Source organism: Oncorhynchus keta, chromosome 7, assembly GCF_023373465.1.
Source record: "Oncorhynchus keta strain PuntledgeMale-10-30-2019 chromosome 7, Oket_V2, whole genome shotgun sequence".
In the NCBI taxonomy this organism is placed as follows: Eukaryota; Metazoa; Chordata; class Actinopteri; order Salmoniformes; family Salmonidae; genus Oncorhynchus; species Oncorhynchus keta.
Window position 1 is genome coordinate 9,971,278 of NC_068427.1, and position 23,918 is coordinate 9,995,195.

Consider the following 23,918-nt stretch of genomic DNA (forward strand, 5'->3'; position numbering starts at 1 on the left):
TAATCCTGTTTCTCTACGCTGTCACCATCTCCACTTGAGGGGACTTGGCACATGTGTTTAAAGCAGTTCAATTCACCTTTTAAATATGCCTTTTCTTTTAAAGGTTCCAGCTGTGTAATGTGACTAGCATGAGTAATCCCATTTAAAGGGGAATAACATGCATAAGGGAGCCCAATTTTGTGCCCCCTATTTACATAATTTAGTTCGGCAATCTGGAAAAGGGCTATTAACAGCATGGGGGGGGGTAGATCGATACTTTATTTCAACATCTCCAGCGTCATCTTGGTCCCAGATAAGAAGGCATCCACTAATTCAAATTCATGCTGGAGCCTGTGACGCTGCCATTAATTCCTGATAAGAAAGGACCGTTGTACTGCCTTACTTAATCTCTGACAGATGCTTCAGCCGGATCGATAGTCTTTCACTTTTTTTTTTCCAAAGAGAAGATTGATTGCTATTAGTTACCTGCTGCTCGTTTCTACTTATCTCATTCCTCATTATTTTTCAACTTAGGCATTCTCTGGGGAACCCGAGGGGGGTTGGCATTAAAAACCAGTGACCCACTGAAATTCATATCAAGCACCGGATGTTTGGTGGAACAACCTTTGAAACCAACTTATTACGGTCAAGGAGTAAAACAGTGTTACAAACAAGTGGATTAAGCAGGAGCAGGCTATGGGAAGATCAGGGACGTACGACGGGGGAAGTTGCGGCTCGCGCCAGTGAAGAGGAAATAATCACAATGCTGCCTTCTCATGAATCATTAAGTAGCCCCATGCCTCTTAGCTCGACTCAAAACGCTGCATTTTCATCTATGGGTCTGAAAGGGTGTTTTTTGACAGCAGTATTACTGCTGATAAGCAAGACTCTGCCAGCTGATCAAGTACTGAGACAAGCATCCTGAGCAGCAGCTACACAGCAGCACTAGTCACTATGAGCAGTGGCAGTCAGTAGCAGCAGCACTAACAGCAGAAGCAGCAGCAACAGCAACTCTCTCGTGCCTTTTTTCTTCTTCTTTCTGTAGTTATAATCTGTTCTGAGATCAACGGCCAGGGAAGACGGGACAAGTGGATCAGGGCTGATAGCTGTCATCAAAACAACCCCAAACGCAGACCTGGCTGCCCACATGCCGATCGAATTTGTTTGCAAAATCAAATTTGCAGAGGAGGATGAGAAGCAGAAAGGCAAACAGGATGGGGACAAGGAGAGTCTGATTGAGGAGAGCTGCACTCCTCCAGCTAAGGACCTGGTTGGCTTCGCCAACTCCAGCTCTCTCCATGGAATTAACCACATCTTTGTCTCGGGGCGCCTGGGCATTCGGCAGACCCTCTGGGCACTTGCCCTTTTGGCTTCTCTGGCACTCTTTTTGTACCAGGCAGCAAAGTGTGCCATCTCTTACCTGGAGCACCCTCACGTCACGGCTTTGAATGAGGAAGCAAGCCCTGAAATGGTCTTTCCTGCTGTGACCATCTGCAACATCAACCGCTTTCGTTTCTCTGCTCTCACCGATGCCGACATCTACCACCTGGCTAACCTCACAGGTCTACCTCCAAAAAACCGAGATGGCCACAAGCCCACTGATTTGGACTATCCTGCGCCCGACATGCAGGACATCTTCAACCGGACGGGACATCAGCTGGATGAGATGCTGAAGAGCTGCAACTTCAGTGGACAGAACTGCTCTGCCGAGGACTTCTCTGTGGTAAGTTGAAAAGTTTCCCAAATTACACTTGCTTGTGTCTTGTTCTGAGAAAGAATTTCATTTCATTCGGTGTTCATCTAAACTAAAACGTTTAAAATACTGAAAACACAAGGCATTAGAAAAATAAGTATCCATGTTCTTATGTATTCTGAATTTTATAAAACACAATTCCTTGGGACATAGCACTTGTCGTGTTTTTCCAAAACACCTGGAGGCCTGAAAGAAAAGGTTGGAGTCAGCTCAATACTTTAAAGTGTAATTAGTGCAATTTAAATTCTCTGTTATAGTGTTACTTGAAGAGCCATGTGCTTTTTACTGGGACACGCTTATAAAAATAGGATTCAGAGCTCTGTGTCAGTTAGCTTTCATCATGCACAGGGCAGCAACAGTTCTCTCATGATTTCCTAGTGTTTGAGAATGTAACGCCATGGAACAACTGCTCTGGCTCCCCTAAAGGGAAAAAAAGACTGTTTACTTTTTAAATACACGCTGTGGTTTTGTGCTACCTCTGATGCCAGCAGCTGAGAGAGTTCATGGCAACAAGATAATATTTTAAAAGCGAACTTCTCTTTCCCTCACTCCCTCTCTCTTTCTCTCTCTGGCATTGCAGAACCGCTGCCTAGCTCTCTCAGCTCTTGAACCTTTCAGGAGGGGAGGAGTAATGTTCCGCCAACGTTGTATTTCAATCTCACTGCTGTTAAGATTAAATATTTAGAGACAGACATACATGATTTTTGCATTAGCCAGATTGACTAAAAGGAATAAAAAAGAAATTCCATAAGCTTCTCTCACATCCGGACAGGAAGGTAAGGTCCTCTGTCTGTCTGTCTGTCTGTCTGTCTGTCTGTCTGTCTGTCTGTCTGTCTGTCTGTCTGTCTGTCTGTCTGTCTGTCTGTCTGTCTGTCTGTCTGTCTGTCTGTCTGTCTGTCTGTCTGTCTGTCTGTCTGTCTGTCTGTCTGTCTGTCTGTCTGTCTGTCTGTCTGTCTGTCTGTCTGTCTGTCTGTCTGTCTGTCTGTCTGTCTGTCTGTCTGTCTGTCTGTCTGTCTGTCTGTCTGTCTGTCTGTCTGTCTGTCTGTCTGTCTGTCTGTCTGTCTGTCTGTCTGTCTGTCTGTCTGTCTGTGTGTGTGTTGTGCACTATTTATTAAAGCCACAGTCCTGATAGCAGATGGATGTTTTCCTTCTATCCAGGAGGAACAGGAATATGCAATGGCTTTAGTGATGATAAAGTACTGGTGTCAAGTCCTAATAGGCTGTGTTGAACATTGATATGCTCACTTTCCTGAGACCCAAGGATTCTCTCTTTTCGTGGTGATTAAACAGTAATGCCCTTTGATCTGCCATGTTACAGACCAAGGAAATAATGACGTATCCTTCCTTATTTCTGTGACTGTTGCAATGTATTGGCAGCTTGTTTCATATGCAGTACTTCTGATCTTCAAAAGAATCACTCACATAGTGACATGTTATTGCCCCTGACATGTAGTAAGATCAACATAGATTTCTCTTCTTTTTTTTCATCATGCTAAAATAAAAATAAAATAACGGGTAAAGATGGCAAAATACTGGCAGCTTTGGAGATGCAATTCCAAAAGTTTGCAAAGTGCTTGGGTTCAAGCTATTGCTGCACCAGTTGATGAGAATGTCCTATGACACTTTGACAGTCCCTTCTCTCTAAGTACATCAATTATGGGAAGATTGTGACATCCAGGAACGGGGCTGTCCTGTGTCAGCTGTTGAAACCTCGCTAGTTCCCCGGGATGGGGAGTGACTTCAGCACAGATTAAGATCCCGTAGAAAGTTCCTTAAGTTGCTGTTTTCTCTCTGTCAGCTATGGGATCTGCATTTCGGGGGCTGTCAGTTGGATTTGTTACAGGCTTCCTACTGCCTCCACGCATGACAAGTCATTTACTCCACCCCCAAGGGCAGCACAACTGGGAGGGAGCGTCTGTGTAAGGTGCCAGCCTTCCTGGTTTGCGAGCTCTGGATAAGGGCAGGCAAGGAAAGGATGGGATGGATGTGCACTAGGTAGCTAACGGATGTTAAAACCATCCACAGTCTCTCTCACACTGCATTTATTCCTCTTTTCATGTGAGCGTGCCTCTGAGGAACGTGGAGCAACAGAAGTATGCAGCTAAGACTGAATATTAAACTAACTCACTAGAAGCATTGTTATTACAGGCAAGATGCAATTAAACACACACACTCTCTCTCTCTCTCTCTCTCTCTCTCTGTTTACTTTTTATTATTTTTCCTCAGTGATTTGCATATATCGGGAAGGCCTTATGCACAGGGCTGTGAGTTTCAATGGATCATTCAGAGGTTTCCAGATGTTTTGTTTAGGTAATGACTGAGATGCTGCTCTGGGGAAAAGTGTCTCATGAATAATCTCATTCCAAGGCATTTGTCATTTCATTATTTGTCCCTAAAGAAACATTCTGTCTTTATTACCTTGCAACTTTACTTTGATATTTTTCAACTGGTCTCTCACAGAACACTTCAGTGTTCTCAAGTTAGACACATAATTGAATTGAAAAATGACACGGTGTGACACACTGTGAGTCTCAATCATGTGCTTTGAAATGCAATAATTGGTAGGGAAAAAGGAATTCAAAAACATGCATTTGCGCTTGAGGCACTCAAGACCCCACCGAGATAGCGGTACATAGCAATTTATTGTACATTCTGGTCCCTAAGAATGAAATGATTTTCAAAGAAAAATAAGCTTTGTCATCCAAACAAGGTAGCTCTGTTGGAAGCCTATCGTCAGAAACACCTTGGATAGACGTGGACTATCAAAGACCTGTTGGAAGCCCATCGTCAGAAACACCTTGGATAGACGTGGACTATCAAAGACCTGTTGGAAGCCTATCGTCAGAAACACCTTGGATAGACGTGGACTATCAAAGACCTGTTGGAAGCCTATCGTCAGAAACACCTTGGATAGACGTGGACTATCAAAGACCTGTTGGAAGCCTATCAAAGACCTCAGAAACACCTTGGATAGACGTGGAGACCTGTGGAAGCCTATCGTCAGAAACACCTCAAAGACCTGTTGGAAGCCTATCGTCAGAAACACCTTGGATAGACGTGGACTATCAAAGACCTGTTGGAAGCCTATCGTCAGAAACACCTTGGATAGACGTGGACTATCAAAGACCTGTTGGAAGCCTATCGTCAGAAACACCTTGGATAGACGTGGACTATCAAAGACCTGTTGGAAGCCTATCGTCAGAAACACCTTGGATAGACGTGGACTATCAAAGACCTGTTGAAACACCTTGGAAGCCTATCAAAGACCTGTTGGAAGCCCATCGAAAACACCTTGGATAGACGTGGACTATCAAAGACCTGTTGGAAGCCTATCGTCAGAAAACACCTTGGATAGACGTGGACTATCAAAGACCTGTTGGAAGCCCATCTTCAGAAACACCTTGGACTATCAAAGACCTGTGGAAACTATCAAAAAGACCTGTTGGAAGCCTATCGTCAGAAACACCTTGGATAGACGTGGACTATCAAAGACCTGTTGGAAGCCCATCGTCAGAAACACCTTGGATAGACGTGGACTATCAAAGACCTGTTGGAAGCCTATCGTCAGAAACACCTTGGATAGACGTGGACTATCAAAGACCTGTTGGAAGCCTATCGTCAGAAACACCTTGGATAGACGTGGACTATCAAAGACCTGTTGGAAGCCTATCGTCAGAAACACCTTGGATAGACGTGGACTATCAAAGACCTGTTGTCGTTTTTCAGGAGATTGATTGGTGTATTTTTTGCTGTTATTTTGCATTGAAAATAAATTCATAAGAAAAATGACTACTAGCGTTGTCATATTTTACGTTTTACAGATGTAACGCAACATTAGCCGTTCCCAGTCCCTATTCAATTCAACAATCTATTTTCCTAGTAGGTCTTGATGTTCATATAGAATTTAAGAATGTGTTGACTGGTCAACAAATAGGAAAACAAATAGCTGATCTATTTTAGAACGCGGTCGTACATAATTACATATCAGAAGGATTTGTTTCCCTTCATTAGGCTAATAACTTTGCAGATTGTCAGCATTGTTTGACTAGCATCTTATACCATTTGGTATAATTAAAAATCATATTGACTCTGATTATTTTAGCACCAGATAGAGCTGACCCAACATGCCAGTTTTTTTAACCTCCAGGATAATTGTTATTTCATTGTGTTGTGCTATCATGTAAATCTGTCTCCCCAGCATGTGCAGAGAGCCCTTTGGCATTTTAAAGAGCATATTTTGGATTTGTTTGCTCTCTCAGTCAGCTCTGTTTACAGCTGCATTATCAGATTTAGCTTGCAATAAGGACAGATCCCTTCTACATATATTCATATGGTTAATTCATTGGTGTTGGTATGATGTGCAGCAATCTATGTAACATGGGTTAACGCAGTCACAATTAAAGGTGTCTGCAATTTGGCCCCAATGCAATTTGTCATTTCTGCGTGTTAAGTCATTGTTGAGAGGCTGGTGTGTTTTAATAGATTATTGAATATTTAACAACGCGATCCTGAATGGTTAACTGTTCTTGATCTCCTCTACCTCATCTATTTCAATCAAATCAGAAGTGTTGGAACAAGGATAATGAAATCAATAGTATGCAGAATGGTTAGGCAAGCATGTATGGTGATGCTGTTGTTGATCCTTACCAAGGCAGACAACTGCCGGACTAGATATCTGGGGCTTTGTCCATACAGCATACGGCTTTGAGCCAGGTTGTATTAACCTACAGCTTGTTATTGCTAAGCTCTAGTGAATTTCCTATACGCAAAAACTCCCAAGTCAACAACATAAGTAGGCACTCTTTATATCTGATTTCTTTGTGTCGTCCTGTGAAATGATTTGCCAAGAACCGGTGCTCTTTGTTGACACCGTCAACAAGTGGGCTGGCACCCACCCTCTCCCGGGGTGGCATGTCACCCTTGTCTTGGAGTGAGTGATGCACATGAGCATGACATCAGGTCCCCCAGTGGGTTTAGCATCTGACCCCCCCCATCCATCCAGCACCCCGACAGAGGACTGGGGACCGTGAAAGTGACCGCCTTTCTGGAGCTTCATCTGAAACAACCTGTCAATTAGCCATCCAGTTCCACTGCTATGGGCCTCTCTCTCTGCAGCTTACCATGCTACTCCACATCTGATGTACAGACTCGATCTGAATTTAGAGCCCTCTTTAGTTAGGATATGAGCAGCTAGGGAGACCACACATTTGCAGTTGCTAGCTGTGCCACTAGAGATCTTGGTTCGAGTCCAGGCTCTGTCGCAACCGGCCGCGACCGGGAGACCCGTGGGGCGGTACACTATTGGCCCAGTGTCGTTCGGGTTGCGGGAGGGTTTGGCCGGCAGGGATGGCCTTGTCCCATCGCGTTCTAGTAACTCCTGTGGCGGTCCGGAAGCCTGCACGCTGACACGGATGCCAGGTGTACGGTGTATCCTCTGACACATTGGTGTCGCTGGCTTCTGGGTTAAGCGGGCATTGTGTCAAGAAGCAGTGTGGCTTGGTTGGGTCGTGTTTCGGAGGACGCATGGCTCTCAACCTTCACCTCTCCAGAGTCCGTATGGAAGTTGCAGCGATGAGACAAGACTGTAACTACAATTGGATACCATGAAATTTGGGTGAAAAAGGGGTAAAAGTAAAAAAATATATATACTGTATATTTAACCTCTACGGGATAATATATTTATTTGAACCTCTATCAACGATGATGGTATTATCTTTTACCAGATCTAATGTGTTATATTTTCCGTCATTCATTTCACATTTCCACAAACTTTAAAGTGTTTCCTTTCAAATGGTATCAAGAATATGCATATCCTTGCTTCAGGTCCTGAGCTACAGGCAGTTAGATTTGGGTATGTCATTTTAGGCGAAAATTGAAAAAAAGGGTTGGATCCTTACAAAGAAATACTTCAGTTTATCCCGTATCAAGCTGCTCTCTGATGGGGGATACGCAAACAGTACTGTAGGTGTAACCTATTCCGGGCCCTGTCCAACAAACACTGTCCTCCTCCACGCTGGAAATTAATTAGTCAAATTGGTCGGCTGCTTTACTCAATATGCATCATCAACATCGAATTAGATGAATCCATCCTGTGGCCAGCTACTGTATAATACAAAACCAAACAGTTTATATTCTTAAAGGATTTGTATTTTTTAAATAATTTCTGAGCAGATTTAAAACATCTTACCTCTGCAAGCTTTGGAACACTAGGCTGTATATGAGGAGAAGCTGGAGCTTAGGGGTGGCTTGTAACTCTATGATAAAGGTTTCTAATGCTCCGGTGAAGTTAACCCCCTTCTAACCCTTGGGTGTCATCTACTCATACATTTGTCTCCTTTTGAGAAGTAGCACACCAAGCTGTTGGTTGTGTTAATGCATGTGCGTGCTTGTGTGTACACACACGTTTCATCACAGGCTGAAGGACTTGGTTCAACAAGATTGATAATAACCCCCAACTGGCCCTCCCCCTTCCATGGATCGATATATCCTTCAGTCAGATTGCTTCCCAGGCCTTAAGCCTAGTGTGACTAATTATCTGGTTGCTGTGTTTTGGTCCGGGTCTCTGCTGTATTTGTTGATGCTGCCAGAGCCAGGTTCGAGTTTGATTTTAGTCTAGAGCAACATTTCTATTAGTAGAAACAGGGTTGTTGGTCGAACTCAGTCAATAGGGCTGACTTTTCCTAATTTACATCTAAAGTGTGCTCCAATGGTCTATTACTATTAAGTAATGAACCATGAGTAGCCATTTCCACACCTCACACAATATTGGGCTGAAAATACATTTGTTATTCTCTATACAGTGGGGTCCAAAATTATTTCCATCCTTGATAAAGATGAGCAGTAATGAGTGTATAAAATAAATACATCAAATACAGAGCTACAAGTGGGGCAAAAAAGTATTTAGATGAGAGAGATGAGAGAGGCGTGTAATTTGCATCATAGGTACACTTCAACTATGACAGACAAAATGTGGAAAAAAAATACAGACAATCACATTGTAGGATTTGTAATGAATTTATTGTACCTATGATGCAAATTACAGGCCTCTCTCATCTTTTTAAGTGGGAGAACTTGCACAATTGGTGACTGACTAAATACTTTTTTGCCCCACTGTATATTGTACGGTAAAAAGAACAGGGAAATTCTATTATTTTATACTAATATTTTATATATTTTATACTTTTATACTAATAGAATTATAAAACACATTAATGTGTACCATGATTACGGATAATGAATCGTGAATAATGATGCGTAAAAAAGATAGAGTGTAAAAGGTTATACCCCTAAGTCATGCTAACTTCTCACCATTACCAATAGCAGGGGATGTTAGCATGTCTTGGGGGTATGATTTTTGACCCTTGCTAACTTTCTCACTCATCATTATTCACAATTCATTTAGGATTATCCGCAATCATGATAGCATCCACATTAATGTAGACGTGTTTAGAAACCTTCTATTCTTATTTGCAATAAAAGTGACTCCAAAATGACACAGTACATTATTTACCATTCATTTCTATTGGGCACAAAACAATCTGAAATCTAACCAAAATCAACTGCAAATGCATGCAAGTTTGTAGAGTCACAAGCTTGATGTTAGGAATATGGGACCAAATACTAAACTTTTGACTATTTTGACCCCTACCTTTTTGAGAAAAAAAGTATTACAGTACATGTTAAATAATGTCTTTTTGAGAGAAAAAAGTATTACTTGTTAGGTAAAATCTTTCTCTGAGCAATTGTATTAGTATTAAATAATATAATCTCCCCATTGTTTGTAGCGTACAATATAGCTCAGTATTTGAATTATTTATTTTATACTGTCATTATTGCTCATCTTAATCAAGGGTGTCAATCATTTCCGACCCTACTGTATATTTTGAAAAACAGTTTTGCACTCTCCATCTGAATACAGTAGGGTTGCATCCCAAATGGCACCCTATTCCCGATGTGTGAGCTGTAATGAACGGTACTGAACATAAATATAAATGCAACGTAAAACAATTTCAATGATTTTACTGAGTTACAGTTCATATAAGGAAATCAGTCAATTGAAATAAATTCATTATGTCCTAAACTATGGATTTCACATTACTGGTCAGGGGCACAGCCATGGGTGAGCCTGGGAGGGCACGTGGTCTGCAGAGGCCGGTTGGATGCACTGCCAAGTGGAGGGGGTTGCACGCTCCCTAAAACTTGAGAGATCTGTTGCTTTGTGTTGGGTAACAAAACTGCACATTTTCGATTGGCCTTTTATTGTCCCCAGCACAAGGTGCCCCTGTGTAATGATCATGCTGTTTAATCAGCTTCTTGATATGCCACTGTCAGGTGGATGGATGATCTTGACAAAGGAGAAATGCTCACTAACAGGGATGTAACAAATAAATAATGAGATAAAAAATGATTTTGTGCATTTGGAACATTTCTGGGATCTTTTATTTCAGCTCACGAAACATGGGACCAACATGTTGTGTTTTATATTTTTGTTCAGTATATATAGGGAATAGTGCACTAAGTAATGCGCTATATGGGGAATATCATTTGGGACACAACCTAGGTGATGATGATGATGAAAGCTACTGACCAAAGATGCACTGTACAGTAAGTACTCTTTTCTTTCTTCAGTGGAGACAGCCGTGAGAGCTGTTTTTGCTTGGGTTTTCGAATCACCGAATACATTAGTGGAAATGTATCAAGCCTGCTTTTAGACCACACAAGATAATACATGCTTGCATGTTGTTTCTTTAACCAGTATCGCATATATACTTTGAAAGATGAATGTTTAAATTCCAAAGATATTTCAAATGTAGAAACCATTGTGGCTGCGATTTGCATGGAAATAGCGGTGATTACTTGGGCTACCATTCAGCGGCAGAAAATGACAAGGAGCACAAATGTCACGGTGCATATCTACTCCCAGTGCTATCTGCATCTGCATGATGCTGCACTGTCTGTGCCTGGTACTGTATATCTGCTTGGCTGGACAATTGGCCCATGTTCTGAATTATGTCTAATGTCACACACTTGGCTCGTCCCCTTGCTGATCTTTTGAGAGTGTCCTGGCCCCACTTTTGCATAAATTATCGAGCGGAATTTCAAACAATGTATTTCATTTTCTGTGCTCATTTAACAGGTTCATTTTATACCTTTTTGCATATTTGCCACTATTGCTAAAACAAAATACGCAATCCAGGTAGGACCTATATGGATACGGTGGCATTACTGTCAGGTGTGAAATTCTGTCTTGATCATTCAGAACACAAGTGTCATGAAGAGGACCACTACTAGAATCCCTTTTTCCTGTGAGAGAGGTTTGTTAAAGCCTGTGGTATGGTTCCCAATATTGCTATATATAGAAAACATTAGGCCTGATTTACTAAGAATTTAAACTAGTACAAAGTTTGCACTTTTGAGTTTTAGAAGGGCATACACCATAGTGGGATGATTTATCTCTGTCCCCCCCTGACTTAGAATACCAGATGCAAACGTTGCACTGGTGTAAATGGACATCTGTTAAGTTGAGTGGGGAAAAAAGTGGAAGTAATAATGAAAAAAACCTTTAACAGTACTTTAGTTAATGAAGGAGTCAATATATTCAAATAAAGTAAATAAATCATTTCTAAAGGTAGACTAGTTACTTGAACAAGGTTGTACAGTACCTTGAATAAATCACAAGTTATGCAAAAATATTCATGATCATTGATATATTTCTGTACATGGCCTAATCTTTCCAGACAGAAAATGTCCCTGTGTGCCAGACCAGCAGGTTGTGTGGAGAGATGATGTTGACAAACCACTCAACCTTCAGGTGCAGAGAAATGTCATCTGATTTTGTCTCCCAGTGCTTGATTTGCCACCTCTCATTGTGTCATTCTGCTAGTACATTTCACTTATAGCGTGTCTCGAATCAAATCAAACCAAATTGTATTGGTCACATACATATGGTTGGCAGATGTTATTGCGAGTGTAGCGAAATGCTTGTGCTTCTCGTTCCGACCGTGTAGCAATTTCTAACATGTAATCTAACAATTCCACAACAACTACCTAATACACACAAATCTAAGTAAAGGAATGGAATAAGAATATATACATATAAATATATGGATGCGCAATGGCAGAGCGGCATAGATGCAATAGATGGTATAAAATACAGTATATACATATGGGATGAGTAATGCAAGATATGTAAACATTATTAAAGTAGCATTACTAAAGTGATTAGTGATCCATTATTAAAGTGGCCAATGATTTCAAGTCTGTATGTAGGCAGCAGCCTCTCTGTGTTAGTGATGCCTGTTTAACAGTATGATGGCCTTGAGATAGAAGCTGTTTTTCAGTCTCTCGGTCACAGCTTTGATGCACCTGTACTGACATCGCCTTCTGGATGATAGCGGGGTGAACAGGCAGTGGCTCGGGTGGTTGTTGTTCTTGATGATCTTTTTGGCCTTCCTCTCCCTTTGGAGAGCTTTGCGGTTGAGGGCGGTGCATTTGCCATACCAGGCGGTGATACAGCCCGACAGGATGTGCATTTGTAAAAGTATGTGAGGGTTTTAGGTGACAAGCCACATTTCTTCAGCCTCCTGAGGTTAAAGAGGTGCTGTGGCACCTTCTTCACCACACTGTCTGTGTGGGTGGACCATTTCAGTTTGTCCGTGATGTGTACGCCGAGGAACTTAAAACTTTCCACCTCCTCCACTTCTGTCGCATCGATGTCAAAGGGGGATGTTCCCTTAGCTGTTTCCTGAAGTCTACAATCGTTTCCTTTGATTTGTTGACGTTGACTGAGAGGTTGATCACCTCCTCTGTTTTGTTGACGTTGGTCGAGAGGTTGTGAGGGCACACTGAGTGCCCTCACCTACTCTCGGTAGGCTGTCTCGTCGTTGATGGTAATCAAACCTACTACCGTTGTGTCATCTGCAAACTTGACGATTGAGTTGGAGGGGTTCATGGCCACACAGTCATGGGTGAACAGGGAGAACAGGAGGGGGCTGAGCACACACCCTTGTGGGGCCCCAGTGTTGAGGATCAGCAAAGTGGAGATGTTGTTTCCTACCTTCACCGCCTGGGGGCGGCCTGTCAGGAAGTCCGGGACACAATTGCACACAATTGCACAATTGAGACCCAGAGCCTCAAGCTTAGTGATGAGCGTGGAGGGTACAATGGAGTTGAATGCTGAGCTATAGTCAATGACAGCATTCTTACATACAGTTGAAGTCGGAAGTCTGCATACACTTAGGTTGGAGTCATTAAAACCTGTTTTTCAATCACTCCACAAATGTCTTGTTAACTATAGTTTTGGCAAGTCGGTTAGGACATCTCCTTTGTGCATGACACAAGTCATTTTTCTAACAATTGTTTACAGACAGATTATTTCACTTATAATTCACTGTATCACAATTCCAATGGGTCAGAAGTTTACATACACTAAGTTGACTGTGCCTTTAAACAGCTTGGAAAATTCCAGAAAATTGTGTCATGGCTTTAGAAGTTTCTGATAGGCTAATTGACATCATTTTAGTCAGCAATTGGAGGTGTACCTGTGGATGTATTTCAATGCCTACCTTCAAACTCATTGCCTCTTTGCTTGACATCATGGGAAAATCAAAAGAAGTCAGCCAAGACCTCAGAAAACAACGGTGACCTCCACATGTCTGGTTCATCCTTGGGAGCAATTTCCAAACGCCTGAAGGTACCACGTTCATCTGTACAAACAATAGTACACAAGTATAAACACCATGGGACCACGCAGCCGTCATATCGCTCAGGAAGGAGATGCGTGTTCTGTCTCCTAGAGATGAACGTACTTTTGTGCGAAAAGTGCAAATCAATCCCAGAACAACAGCAAAGGACCTTGTGAAGTTGCTGGAGTATACAGGTACAAAAGTATCTTAATCCACAGTAAGTCCTATATCAACATAACTTGAAAGGCCGCTCAGCAATGAAGAAGCCACTGCTCCAAAACATACATAAAAAAAGCCAGACTACAGTTTGCAACTGCACATGGGGACAAAGATCGTACTTTTTGGAGAAATGTCTTCTGGTCTGATGAAACAAAAATAGAACTGTTTGGCCATAATGACCATCGTTTTGTTTGGAGGACAAAGGGGGAGGCTTGCAAGCCGAAGAACACCATCCCAACCGTGAAGCACGGGGGTGGCAGCATCATGCTGTGGGGGTGCTTTTCTGCATGAGGGACTGGTGCACTTCACTAAATAGATGGCGTCATGAGGGAGGAAAAGTATGTGGATATATTGAAGCAACATCTCAAGATATCAGTCAGGAAGTTAAAGCTTGGTCGCAAATGTGTCTTCCAAATGGACATTGACCCCAAGTGTACTTCCAAAGTTGTGGCAAAATGGAGAACAAAGCCAAGATATTGGAGAGGCCATCACAAGGCCCTGACCTCAACCCTGTTGGCAATTTGTGGGCAGAACTGAAAAAACATGTGCGAGCAAGGAGGCTTACAAACCTGATTCAGTTACATCAGCTCTGTCAGGAGGAATGGGCCAAAGTTCACCCAATTTATTGTGGGAAGCTTGTGGAAGGCTACCAGAAACATTTGACCCAAGTTAAACAATGTAAAGGCAATGCTACCAAATACTAATTATGTACATTTCTGACCCACTGGGAATGTGATGAAAGAAATAAAAGCTTAAATAAATTACTCGCTCTACTATTATTCTGACATTTCACATTCACAAAATAAAGTGGTGATGCTAACTGACCTACAACAGGGAATGTTTACTAGGATTAAATGTCAGGAATTGTGAAAAGCCGAGGTTAAATGTATTAGGCGTATGTCAACTTCCGACTTCAACTGTAGCTACAGTAGTTGCCTTCGTCAGGGTTTCCCAAAGTCGGTCCTACCCCCCCCCACACACACATCTGATTAAAATGATTAAAGCTTGATGATGAGTTGGGGGGGCATAGGACCAATTTTGGGGAACCCTGGGCTTGGTAAACAAACAGACTTGCTAGTTTAGCTAACCAAACCATCTGTCCTAGCTTTCTTTTATGAAAATCTAATTCAACACTGCCAATGTTTTCAATTAGACTTTTACTTTCAAAATCAGTTCAAACATAGAACATGTAAGAATGAACTATAGCCATTGAATTCTAACGTGCGGATATGCCGTGCGTTATAGGGAAATAATGCACTCTGGCATGCCCAAGCCAATCAGATATGAGTATTCAACATTGCCATGGTATAAATTATATATAATTTGAAAAAGTAATTTCATGACCTTTCAGAACCACTTATATCACAAAGATTAAAATTGTTTAAGCAATGTAACAGGTAATTCTGAAATGTACCCTAGAGGTCAAAGGTCAACGTTCTGTTGACCTGAACATTACAGAAAACGTTGGATAGCTGTGAATCTAAGCTTTCCAATGATATGATTAAAGGGTATACGTGAGCAATAACTTGTTGTGTACTGACATTGTTTGTCATAGGGTTAAATCCCTTTGGGAAAAATGTATGGGATGGAGGGATGAAAGAAAGTGATAACACATAGAAAGCTACCATTGTTGCACTGCTATCACACCTTTTCCAACTCTATGGACATCACCGAGACATCGTTGTCCCAAGTGAACCCGACGGCCAAAATTTGGGGGTTTGGCTCATGGGCTAAATAGAGTACAATACTTTTGGACAAGGCCCATAATCTTATGTAGGGAATAGTGTGCCATTTGGGACGTATTTTCAGGGTAAAGGAAGGAAGGGGGAATGGCATGCTTCAGAACAGATCTCCAAAGTCCAGGGAAGAAATAAATATCACAGTGCTTCACTCACAAATCACCACCCTTTTTTCATTCCTCTTTGACCTTCGCCGTCGACTCTGTTCTAAGGGGAATTAACAGGATACTAACATTTCATTAGTATGTTCTACCATAGTGAAAGTGCTCCCCTGAGACCTCTTGAATATTTTTCCTTAATGGCTATAATGCCCCTTAACTGACAACTAATTAGTAAGTTGAGGTAATAGGTTAATATATATATAACCACCACAACATTGAGGAACATCAGGGATGATAATGTGCAATAGAACTTGAGATATACAGTAGGAGTGGTATTGAGATACAGTGCCTTCGGAAAGTATTCAGACCCCTTGATTTTTTCTCACATTCTGTTGCATTACAGCCTTATTCTAAAATGGATAAAAAAAAAAAAATCTGCATCAATTTACACACAATAATCCATAATGCGAAATAGTTTTTTTTGCAAATGTATTAAAATGAAAAAACAGGAAGAGCTTATTTACATACGTATTCAGACCCTTTGCTATGAGAAAATTGAGCTCAGATGCATCCTGTTTCTATTGATCATCCTTGAGATGTTTCTACAACTTGATTGGAGTCCACCTGTGGTAAATTAAATTGATTAGACATAATTTGGAAAGGCACACACCTGTCTATTGTAAGAGCCGACGCTGGAGTAGAGAAGCAGGTATGGAGAGTCAACATTTAATTTTGTACGGACAGGAACAGCGTCAGAACCAGGTAACACAACGACATAGGGCAATTAATGCTGAAGCTGGGATACAGAGCTGGGGAACAGACAGATATAGGGGAGGTAATAAAACAGGTGATTGAGTCCAGGTGAGTCCAATGAATCGCTGATGTGCGTGACGAGGTAACAGGTGTGCATAACGATGGTGGCAGGAGTGCGTATTGCTGGGCAGCCTGGCACCCTCGAGCGCCAGAGAGGGAGAGCGGGATCAGGCTTGACAGCTTATATAAGATCCCACAATTGACAGTGCATGTCAGAAGAAAAAGCAAGCCACGAGGTCGAAGGAATTGTCTGTAGAGCTCCGAGACAGGATTGTGTCGAGGCACAGATCTGGGGAAGGATACCGGAAAATTTCCTCAGCATTGAAGGTCACCAAGAACACAGTGGCCTCCATCATTCTTAAATGGAAGAAGTTTGGAACCACCAAGACGCTTCATAGAGCTGATGACCCAGCCAAACTGAGTAATCGGGGCCTTGGTCAGAGATGTGACCAAGAACTTGATGATCACTCTGACAGAGTCCCTCTGTGGAGATGGGAGAACCTTCCAGAAGTACAACCATCTCTGCAGCACTCCACCTATCAGGCCTTTATGGTAGAGTGGCCAGACGGAAGCTACTCATCAGTAAAAGGCACATGACAGCCCGCTTGGAGTTTTCCAAAATGGCACCTAAAGACTCTCGTACCATGATAAACAAGATTCTCTGGTCTGATGAAACCAAATTAATCTCTTTGGCCTGAATGCCAAGCATCATGTCTGGAGGAAACCTGGCACCATCCCTACAGTGAAACATGGTGGTGGCAGCATCATGCTGTGAGGATGTTTTTCACCGGCAGGGACTGGGAGACTAGTCAGGATTGAAGGAAAGATTAACGGGGCAAAGTACAGAGAGATATTTGATGAAAACCTGCTCCAGAGCGATCAGGACCTCAGACTGGGGCAGCCAAAACAATGCAGGAGTGGCTTCCGGACAAACCTCTGAATGTCCTTGAGTGGCCCAGCCAGAGCCCAGACATGAACCTGATAGACCTGAAAATATCTGTGCAGCAACGCTCCCCATCCAACCTGACATAGCTTGAGAGGATCTGCAGAGAAGAATGGGAGAAACTCCCCAAATACAGGTATGCCAAGCTTGTAGTGTCATACCCAGGAAGACTTGAGGCTGTAATTGCTTCCAAAGGTGCTTCAACAAAGTCCTGAGTAAAAGGTCTGCCATTTTTTTTCTTTTTTCTTTTTAATTTTTAGAAATGAGCAAAAATGTATAAAAACCTGTTTTTGCTTTGTCAGTATGGGGTATTGTGTGTAGATTGATGAGGTGAAAAAACAATTGAATACATTTTAGAATAAAGGCTGTAACTCAACAAAATGTGGAAAAAGTCAAGGGGTCTGAATACTTTCCCGAAGGCACTGTGTATAGAACAAGACTTGTTATAGAACAAATAGTTTGCTCTTTGTGCCAAAAGTGGGCTGACAATATAATTGTTGCACTCTTATTAAAATCATTTTATTCTTGAATATTGACGATCTAATCTGTATTGTCAAACTTTCTGAAAAGAAGAGTATTTGGAAGCTCCTGAGGAAGCGAAACAGCTACGGATCAATAACAGCAGAGTACTTACTATACATGATTATAAACTGGGTGATTTGAGCCCTGAATGCTTGACTGACACCAGTGGTATATCAGACTGTTTACCACGGGTATGACAAAACATTTATTTTTACTGCTCTAATTATGTTGGTAACCAGTTTATAAATGCAATACGGCACCTCTGGGGTTTGTGGTATATGGCCAATATACCACGGCTAAGGGCTGATCCATGCACTTCGAGTTGCGTTGTCCCTAAGAACAGCCCTTAGCCGTTGTATATTGGCCATATAATACACCCCTTGGGCCGTACTGCTTAATTAGACTCAACAAAAATATAAACGCAACATGCAACTACTTTACTGAGCTACAGTTCATATAAGGAAATCAGTAAATTTAAATAAATTCATTAGGCCCTAATCTATGGATTTCACAAGACTGGGCAGGGTCGTAGCCATGGGTGGGCCTGGGAGGGCATGCGGCAGGTCCACCAACTTGGTAGCTAGGCCCAGCCAATCAGAATGAGTATTTGTCTACAAAAGGGCTTTATTATGAACATAAATACTCTTCAGTTTCATCAGATGTCCCGGTGGCTGGTCTCAGACAATCCCGCAGGTGAAGAAGCAGGATGTGGAGGTCCTGGGCTGGCATCGTTACAAGTGGTCTGCAGTTGTGATGCCAGTTGGACGTACTGCCAAATTTTCTAAAACAACTTTGGAGGCGGCTTATGGTAGAGAAATGAACATTAAATTCCCTGGCAACAGCTTTCTGTTAAATTAAAATTAAATTCCTGCAGTCAGCATGCCAATTGCACGCTCCCTCAAATTGTGAGACATCTGTAGCATTGTGTTGTGTGACAGAACTGCACATTTTAGAGTGGCCTTTTATTTCCCCAGCAAGGTGCACCTGTGTAATGATCATGCTGTTTAATCAGCTTTTTGATATGGCACACCTGTCAGGTGGATGTATTATTTTGGCAAAGTAAAAATGCTCACTAACAGGGATGTAACAAATTTGTGCACAGAATATGAGAGAAATACGCTTTTTCTGTGTATGGAGCATTTCTGGGATGTTTTATTTAAGCTAATAGGACCAACATGGGACCAACACTTTACATGTTGCTTTTATATTTTTGTTCAGTATATATTTTAGTTGTACATTATAGTATTTGAATGGAAGCGCCAAAACACTTGGCACAGCTATTTACTCCCAAACTGCTCCTTAATGAGCACAGAGGGAGACAGAGTGGTGAAATGGCGGCTATCCACTTCTGTGCTGGACCAGCTGTTTCGGGAAATAAATTGGAGCCACCCCATGTGCTGACCTGCCATATGCTATTGGAGTGTTCCAAATTGGGGAGTTACCAGCCTCCTTTCCTTCGCCTCTGATTCAGCTTGTAATAAAGTCAAGCAGCTCGCATACTCAGAGAGCGCATTGCCACAATGGATTCACCTTTTAGAGGGGAAATCACAAGCCACCCACAGAACTGGACTGCCACTCTCTTATGTTATGCCACCCAAAAAACTGTACTGCCATTGCCTTTCATATCTATGTTAAGGTGCATGGCGTCTTCTCATGGCAATCCGGGCACGTTTCTGGAATGTGCTGTTTGTTCATAAACAAATTTAAAAAACAATACATTTGGGAGCATAATATGCACTTTACAATGGATCGAAAATGAACAATGTATCACTAATTAATTTTTCAGCCGTCGACACATGATGAATACCTGCTTTCATATACTTTTGTTTGAATAATTAAACTTCCTGCCCAGTAAAAAGTAGTTAAGATGCAAAGGTAAATATGTATAAAACCAACATTGCACCAGACAGGTCCAGGTGTAGGATCTTAATTTGATCACCCTGTTGTTGCAGGAAATGCATACTTGTAGTTTATTTCAGGTTTAAAAAGGCTTGTAAAAGTTTGTCATTTCCACTATAAAATGTGACTTGATTTGCCCTAACTAAAAATGTATCACCTTTATAAAAATGCCCATTAATTATAATCCACACAATAATGTGCATATCCTGTTGCTGCAGGATTATTTTCCTGGTGTGAGAAACTGGTCAAATGAAGATCCTGCATCTGTATATTGGTGCTCAGAAGAGGTCACCTTTAACCATGAGCCCCTATCAAATCCAGCTAATGTAGGAAAAGGAACATGATACAGATAAATACTGAATAAATAAAAGCCTTCCTCCCCCGAAATACTGGAATAAATTGCAGAGGATTAGCATCTCATTACAAAGGAAGGCTGGGGTTTGTGGATAAAGCGGTGTGAAACAGGGAGCAAAAGAGGGACTGGGAGAGTTCCCTCACCTGAATATGAAAGAGGTCGAGATGCTGCATCCCTCCTGGGAGCTCTGGATAAACATGCATTGACTATGGATTGCACCGCTGGTGTTTTGCGGGTACTATTGCGGGTACTAATAAAGCTGCCAATTGAGGACTTGAGGTGTCTGTTTCTCAAACTAGACACTCTAATGTGCTTGTCCTCCTACTCAGTTGTGCACCGGGACCTCCCACTCCTCTTTCTATTCTGGTTAGGGCCAGTTTGCGCTGTTCTATGAAAGGAGTAGTACACAGCGTTGTACGAGTTTCTTGGCAATTTCTCGTATAGAATAGCCTTCATTTCTCAGAACACAACTGACGAGTTTCAGAAGAAAGTCTTTGTTTCTGGCCATTTTGAGCCTGTAATCGAAGCCACAAATGCTGATGCTCCAGATACTCAACTAGTCTGAAGAAGGCCAGTTTTATTGCTTCTTTAATCAGACCAACAGTTTTCAGCTGTGCTAACACAATTGCAAAAGGTTTTTCTAATGATCAATTAGCATTTTAAAATGATAAACTTGGATTAACTAACACAACATGCCATTGGAACAGAGGAGTAATGGTTTGCGTAAAATGGGCCTCTGTACGCCAATTGTAGATATTCCATAAAAAATCTACCGTTTCCAGCTACAATAGTCATTTACAACATTAACAATGTCTACATTGTATTTCTTATCAATTTCATGTTATTTTAATGGACAAAAACACATTTTTTCTTTCAAAAACAAGTACATTTCTAAATGACCCCAAACTTTTGAACGGTAGTGCATATATTCCCGGACTCTGACATTGCTCGTCATGAAATGTACATATTTCTTCATTCCTTTTTATTTTGGGGATTTGCGTGTATTGTCTTGTATTGTTAGATATTATGGCAATGTTGGAGCTAGGAACATAAGCATTTCACTACACTTGCGATAACCTCAAAATATGTGTACGCGACCAATAACATTGCATTTGATTTGACAAGCATCAAACTACACAATCACAAAGGTCAAGGATGTGAAAAGAGTGCAAATAGCCTCCACAGAGTAGGATAATTATGAAATAGAATAATCATGCAAGGCCCGAGAGTCCTGAAATGAACATTCGGGCTTTGTTTTAGGCAAGGTAGTCCATGAAGAGGTCCTACATCTTCAACAAAACCTAAGAGGCAGCTCATCTCTAGTTCCCTGTATATAAGACTTTGCACACACCTGGGGAGAGCATTCAAAAGCATTATATATACAGTATCTGTAGAATCTCTGACCAGAATTTGTATTATGTTAGGACAATCCCAGAAACAATGTGTAAGAGAACCCTCTGCACCGTGACACTTATTACAAAGACTAGACAAATTTGTGTTCATTCTGTCTAAACACAGAGGTGTCATGCAGTCGATCTAAAATTACATTTCCCAGGCTGAGCTGCAAGCTAGAAAATGGTGATGGTTGTACACACATTTCTTTGCTTTTCTGCAAGCTCATTGGGGAGCCTATATCAGTCTCATAACACCTTAGTTTTGTCTGCCTTATCTCTTCAAATTGCACAGTAAGTTCGAAAAGCCTTGAGTAATACGTTTGAGCTGTGTATTCTTCAAGAGGTGGGTAAGACTGTTTGCCACCGATAAATTGGCAAAACTACAAATCCTCTGCTGCTGGCTTGTCTGCGTTATCTGCACCATGAACATGCAACTCATTGATTGCCCACTGATGTGTAGATGCTCAGTTAAGCAGAAAACTACGGTAGACAAGGTGCTCGTCGACAGTAGCTACGCTGCATCTCATTCTGAAGGAACCAAATACACTCTCCCTAATTTGAAACAAGGACCTTTTTTAAAATTGAGATGCTGCACTGTTTTTATAGTTCTTTAGATAAGGTGCAGTTTTGTCTTGTTTTCAGGTTGCTCATGGGATAACTTCCATTCTGTCTTCCTCTCAACTATTTAGCAGAGATTAAACTTGGAAGTGGTCTGCTCAGACTCTGCTGGTTCACTACCCCACTAAGTGCAACACTATATCCTAGAATGCGACGATAAACCAAAAACGATCGATACCGACCAATTTTCGAGGACATTTTACTGAGATCGATAATAACGATAAGTAGCCTTTACTAGAGGAATGTTAAGTTAGAAATGAGAAAAGCCTGTTAATATGAACTATTGCTAACGGGACAATTGAGACCCACAACATACAGAGTTGTATTAGTAGTTATAAAAATGTAACAGCACATTAATGTCATAAACGTATCGTTCAAATTATCATTATCATGCTAATTCAGTAAATTTATTGGGATATATATATATGTTTTTTTTCTCCATATCGCCACGCTCTACTATATCCTGGTTGATTTTGTAGACAAATGTCTCAGGGCAGTGTTTGGGAAAGGTAGGAGTAAAATGATAGATGGGCTCAGCGACAGTGTTCCAGTGCACCACTTTAATGGAATCAAACATGAACTTCACAAAGTGTGTCACGTGAGGTTACAAATGCATCACTTGCAGCAAAGAAAATACAACGTTTACCATTGTAGAGTGAGTGAGTTGTCATTCACACAACTCATATTTGTGTTGACCACTACACAAGGGAACCAGGGGTCATCCTTAACTCTGATCCAATCATTCTAACGGATGTATAAGAATGCACTTGAGTAAGGGTGAGTTTTCTTCCACAAAGCTGCATAACTGGAGAATATCTCAGCATGTCTGTCTCCTCCCTATGATGGCTTACCTTGCTGTACGTATCTGCTGTTGTGTACAACCTCAATTTCCTCCCTGTAACAACTCCTATTCTAGCAACATGTTTACCTGCAGGGGTGGAAAATTCCTTAATCCCCTGACAATACATTTACTGTGCAGGATTACAGAGGAAATACAGAATATTGCTGATGACCTTGGTAAACATTAGACAGGATACACGTTTTATTAATATTGCTAGAGTCGTTCAATTTCTTTCATTTTTATGGATATGTGACATTTAGTTTACAATTGACCAACATAGATTATTTATTTATGTGCAGAGATATAGGTTTGGTCTAAACTAGATTTAGACGACAAGGGCTTTACTCCCAAATGACTGGAGAGCTGTAAAAGACTGGCAACTGCTCCTATAAAATTTTGACAATGGGATTTGTGAGGAATATTCCTCCAGCATTCTCCCCACGCTCTCGACTTGAAGCTCTTTTGATCACCCACCTAGAAGGCCTCCACATCCGTGATTTACCCTCTGTTTTTTTATCACTCCGATCATCTATCTTGTACTAGCATATGGAGCCTGGATTCTGCCTGTATATTCTATCTTTCTGATTACAAATTGTTCAGGAGCTGTCTGTTTTGCTGCTTGCTTGCAGTCAGCAGAAAGCTTTCTGTGGGTGGTTGGTTGTGGAGGGTGGTTGGGTGGGTGGGTGGGGTGATGCTGGTGCTGCTGGTTGAGTTGAGGGGTGGATTAATCCCCACACTGTGAGAAATTAGGTATTGTGTTCGCCCTCTCGCTCTTGGCACTTTGATCAAGCCCTTATGCGATTAGAGGCTGACCTTGACATGAGAGGCCCCAAAAACTTGTAAAAGAAGCTAGAAAAAAACTTCTTCTGATCTGACGGGTAAACCAGGAAAAGAAAGGAGTCTGAATTATTCTGAAGGTGTCTTTCCACCTCTCACACACAGTCTTGAGGGTAATAAAGATTTCATGTATTCATTTTACTCTGGCAAAAATTGCAATCTATAATGACCTGACATTTATTTTTTAAAACTAGCTGGAGGCCTCATGATTTGAATGTTAA

At 41.6% G+C, this 23,918-nt stretch overlaps 1 protein-coding gene across 2 annotated transcripts in view; it reads left to right on the top strand.

Annotated features, from left to right (window-relative positions):
* The first annotated feature begins 551 nt into the window (after positions 1–551).
* Positions 552–23,918, top strand: part of LOC118385960 (acid-sensing ion channel 4-A-like) — a 159,753-nt gene continuing 136,386 nt past the window's right edge. For both annotated transcript variants that reach the window (XM_035773233.2, XM_035773232.2), the window contains exon 1: positions 552–1,702. In XM_035773233.2, coding sequence (XP_035629126.1) covers positions 1,127–1,702 — 576 coding nt within the window. In that variant the 5' untranslated portion in view covers positions 552–1,126. The remainder of the gene's footprint in view (positions 1,703–23,918) is intronic.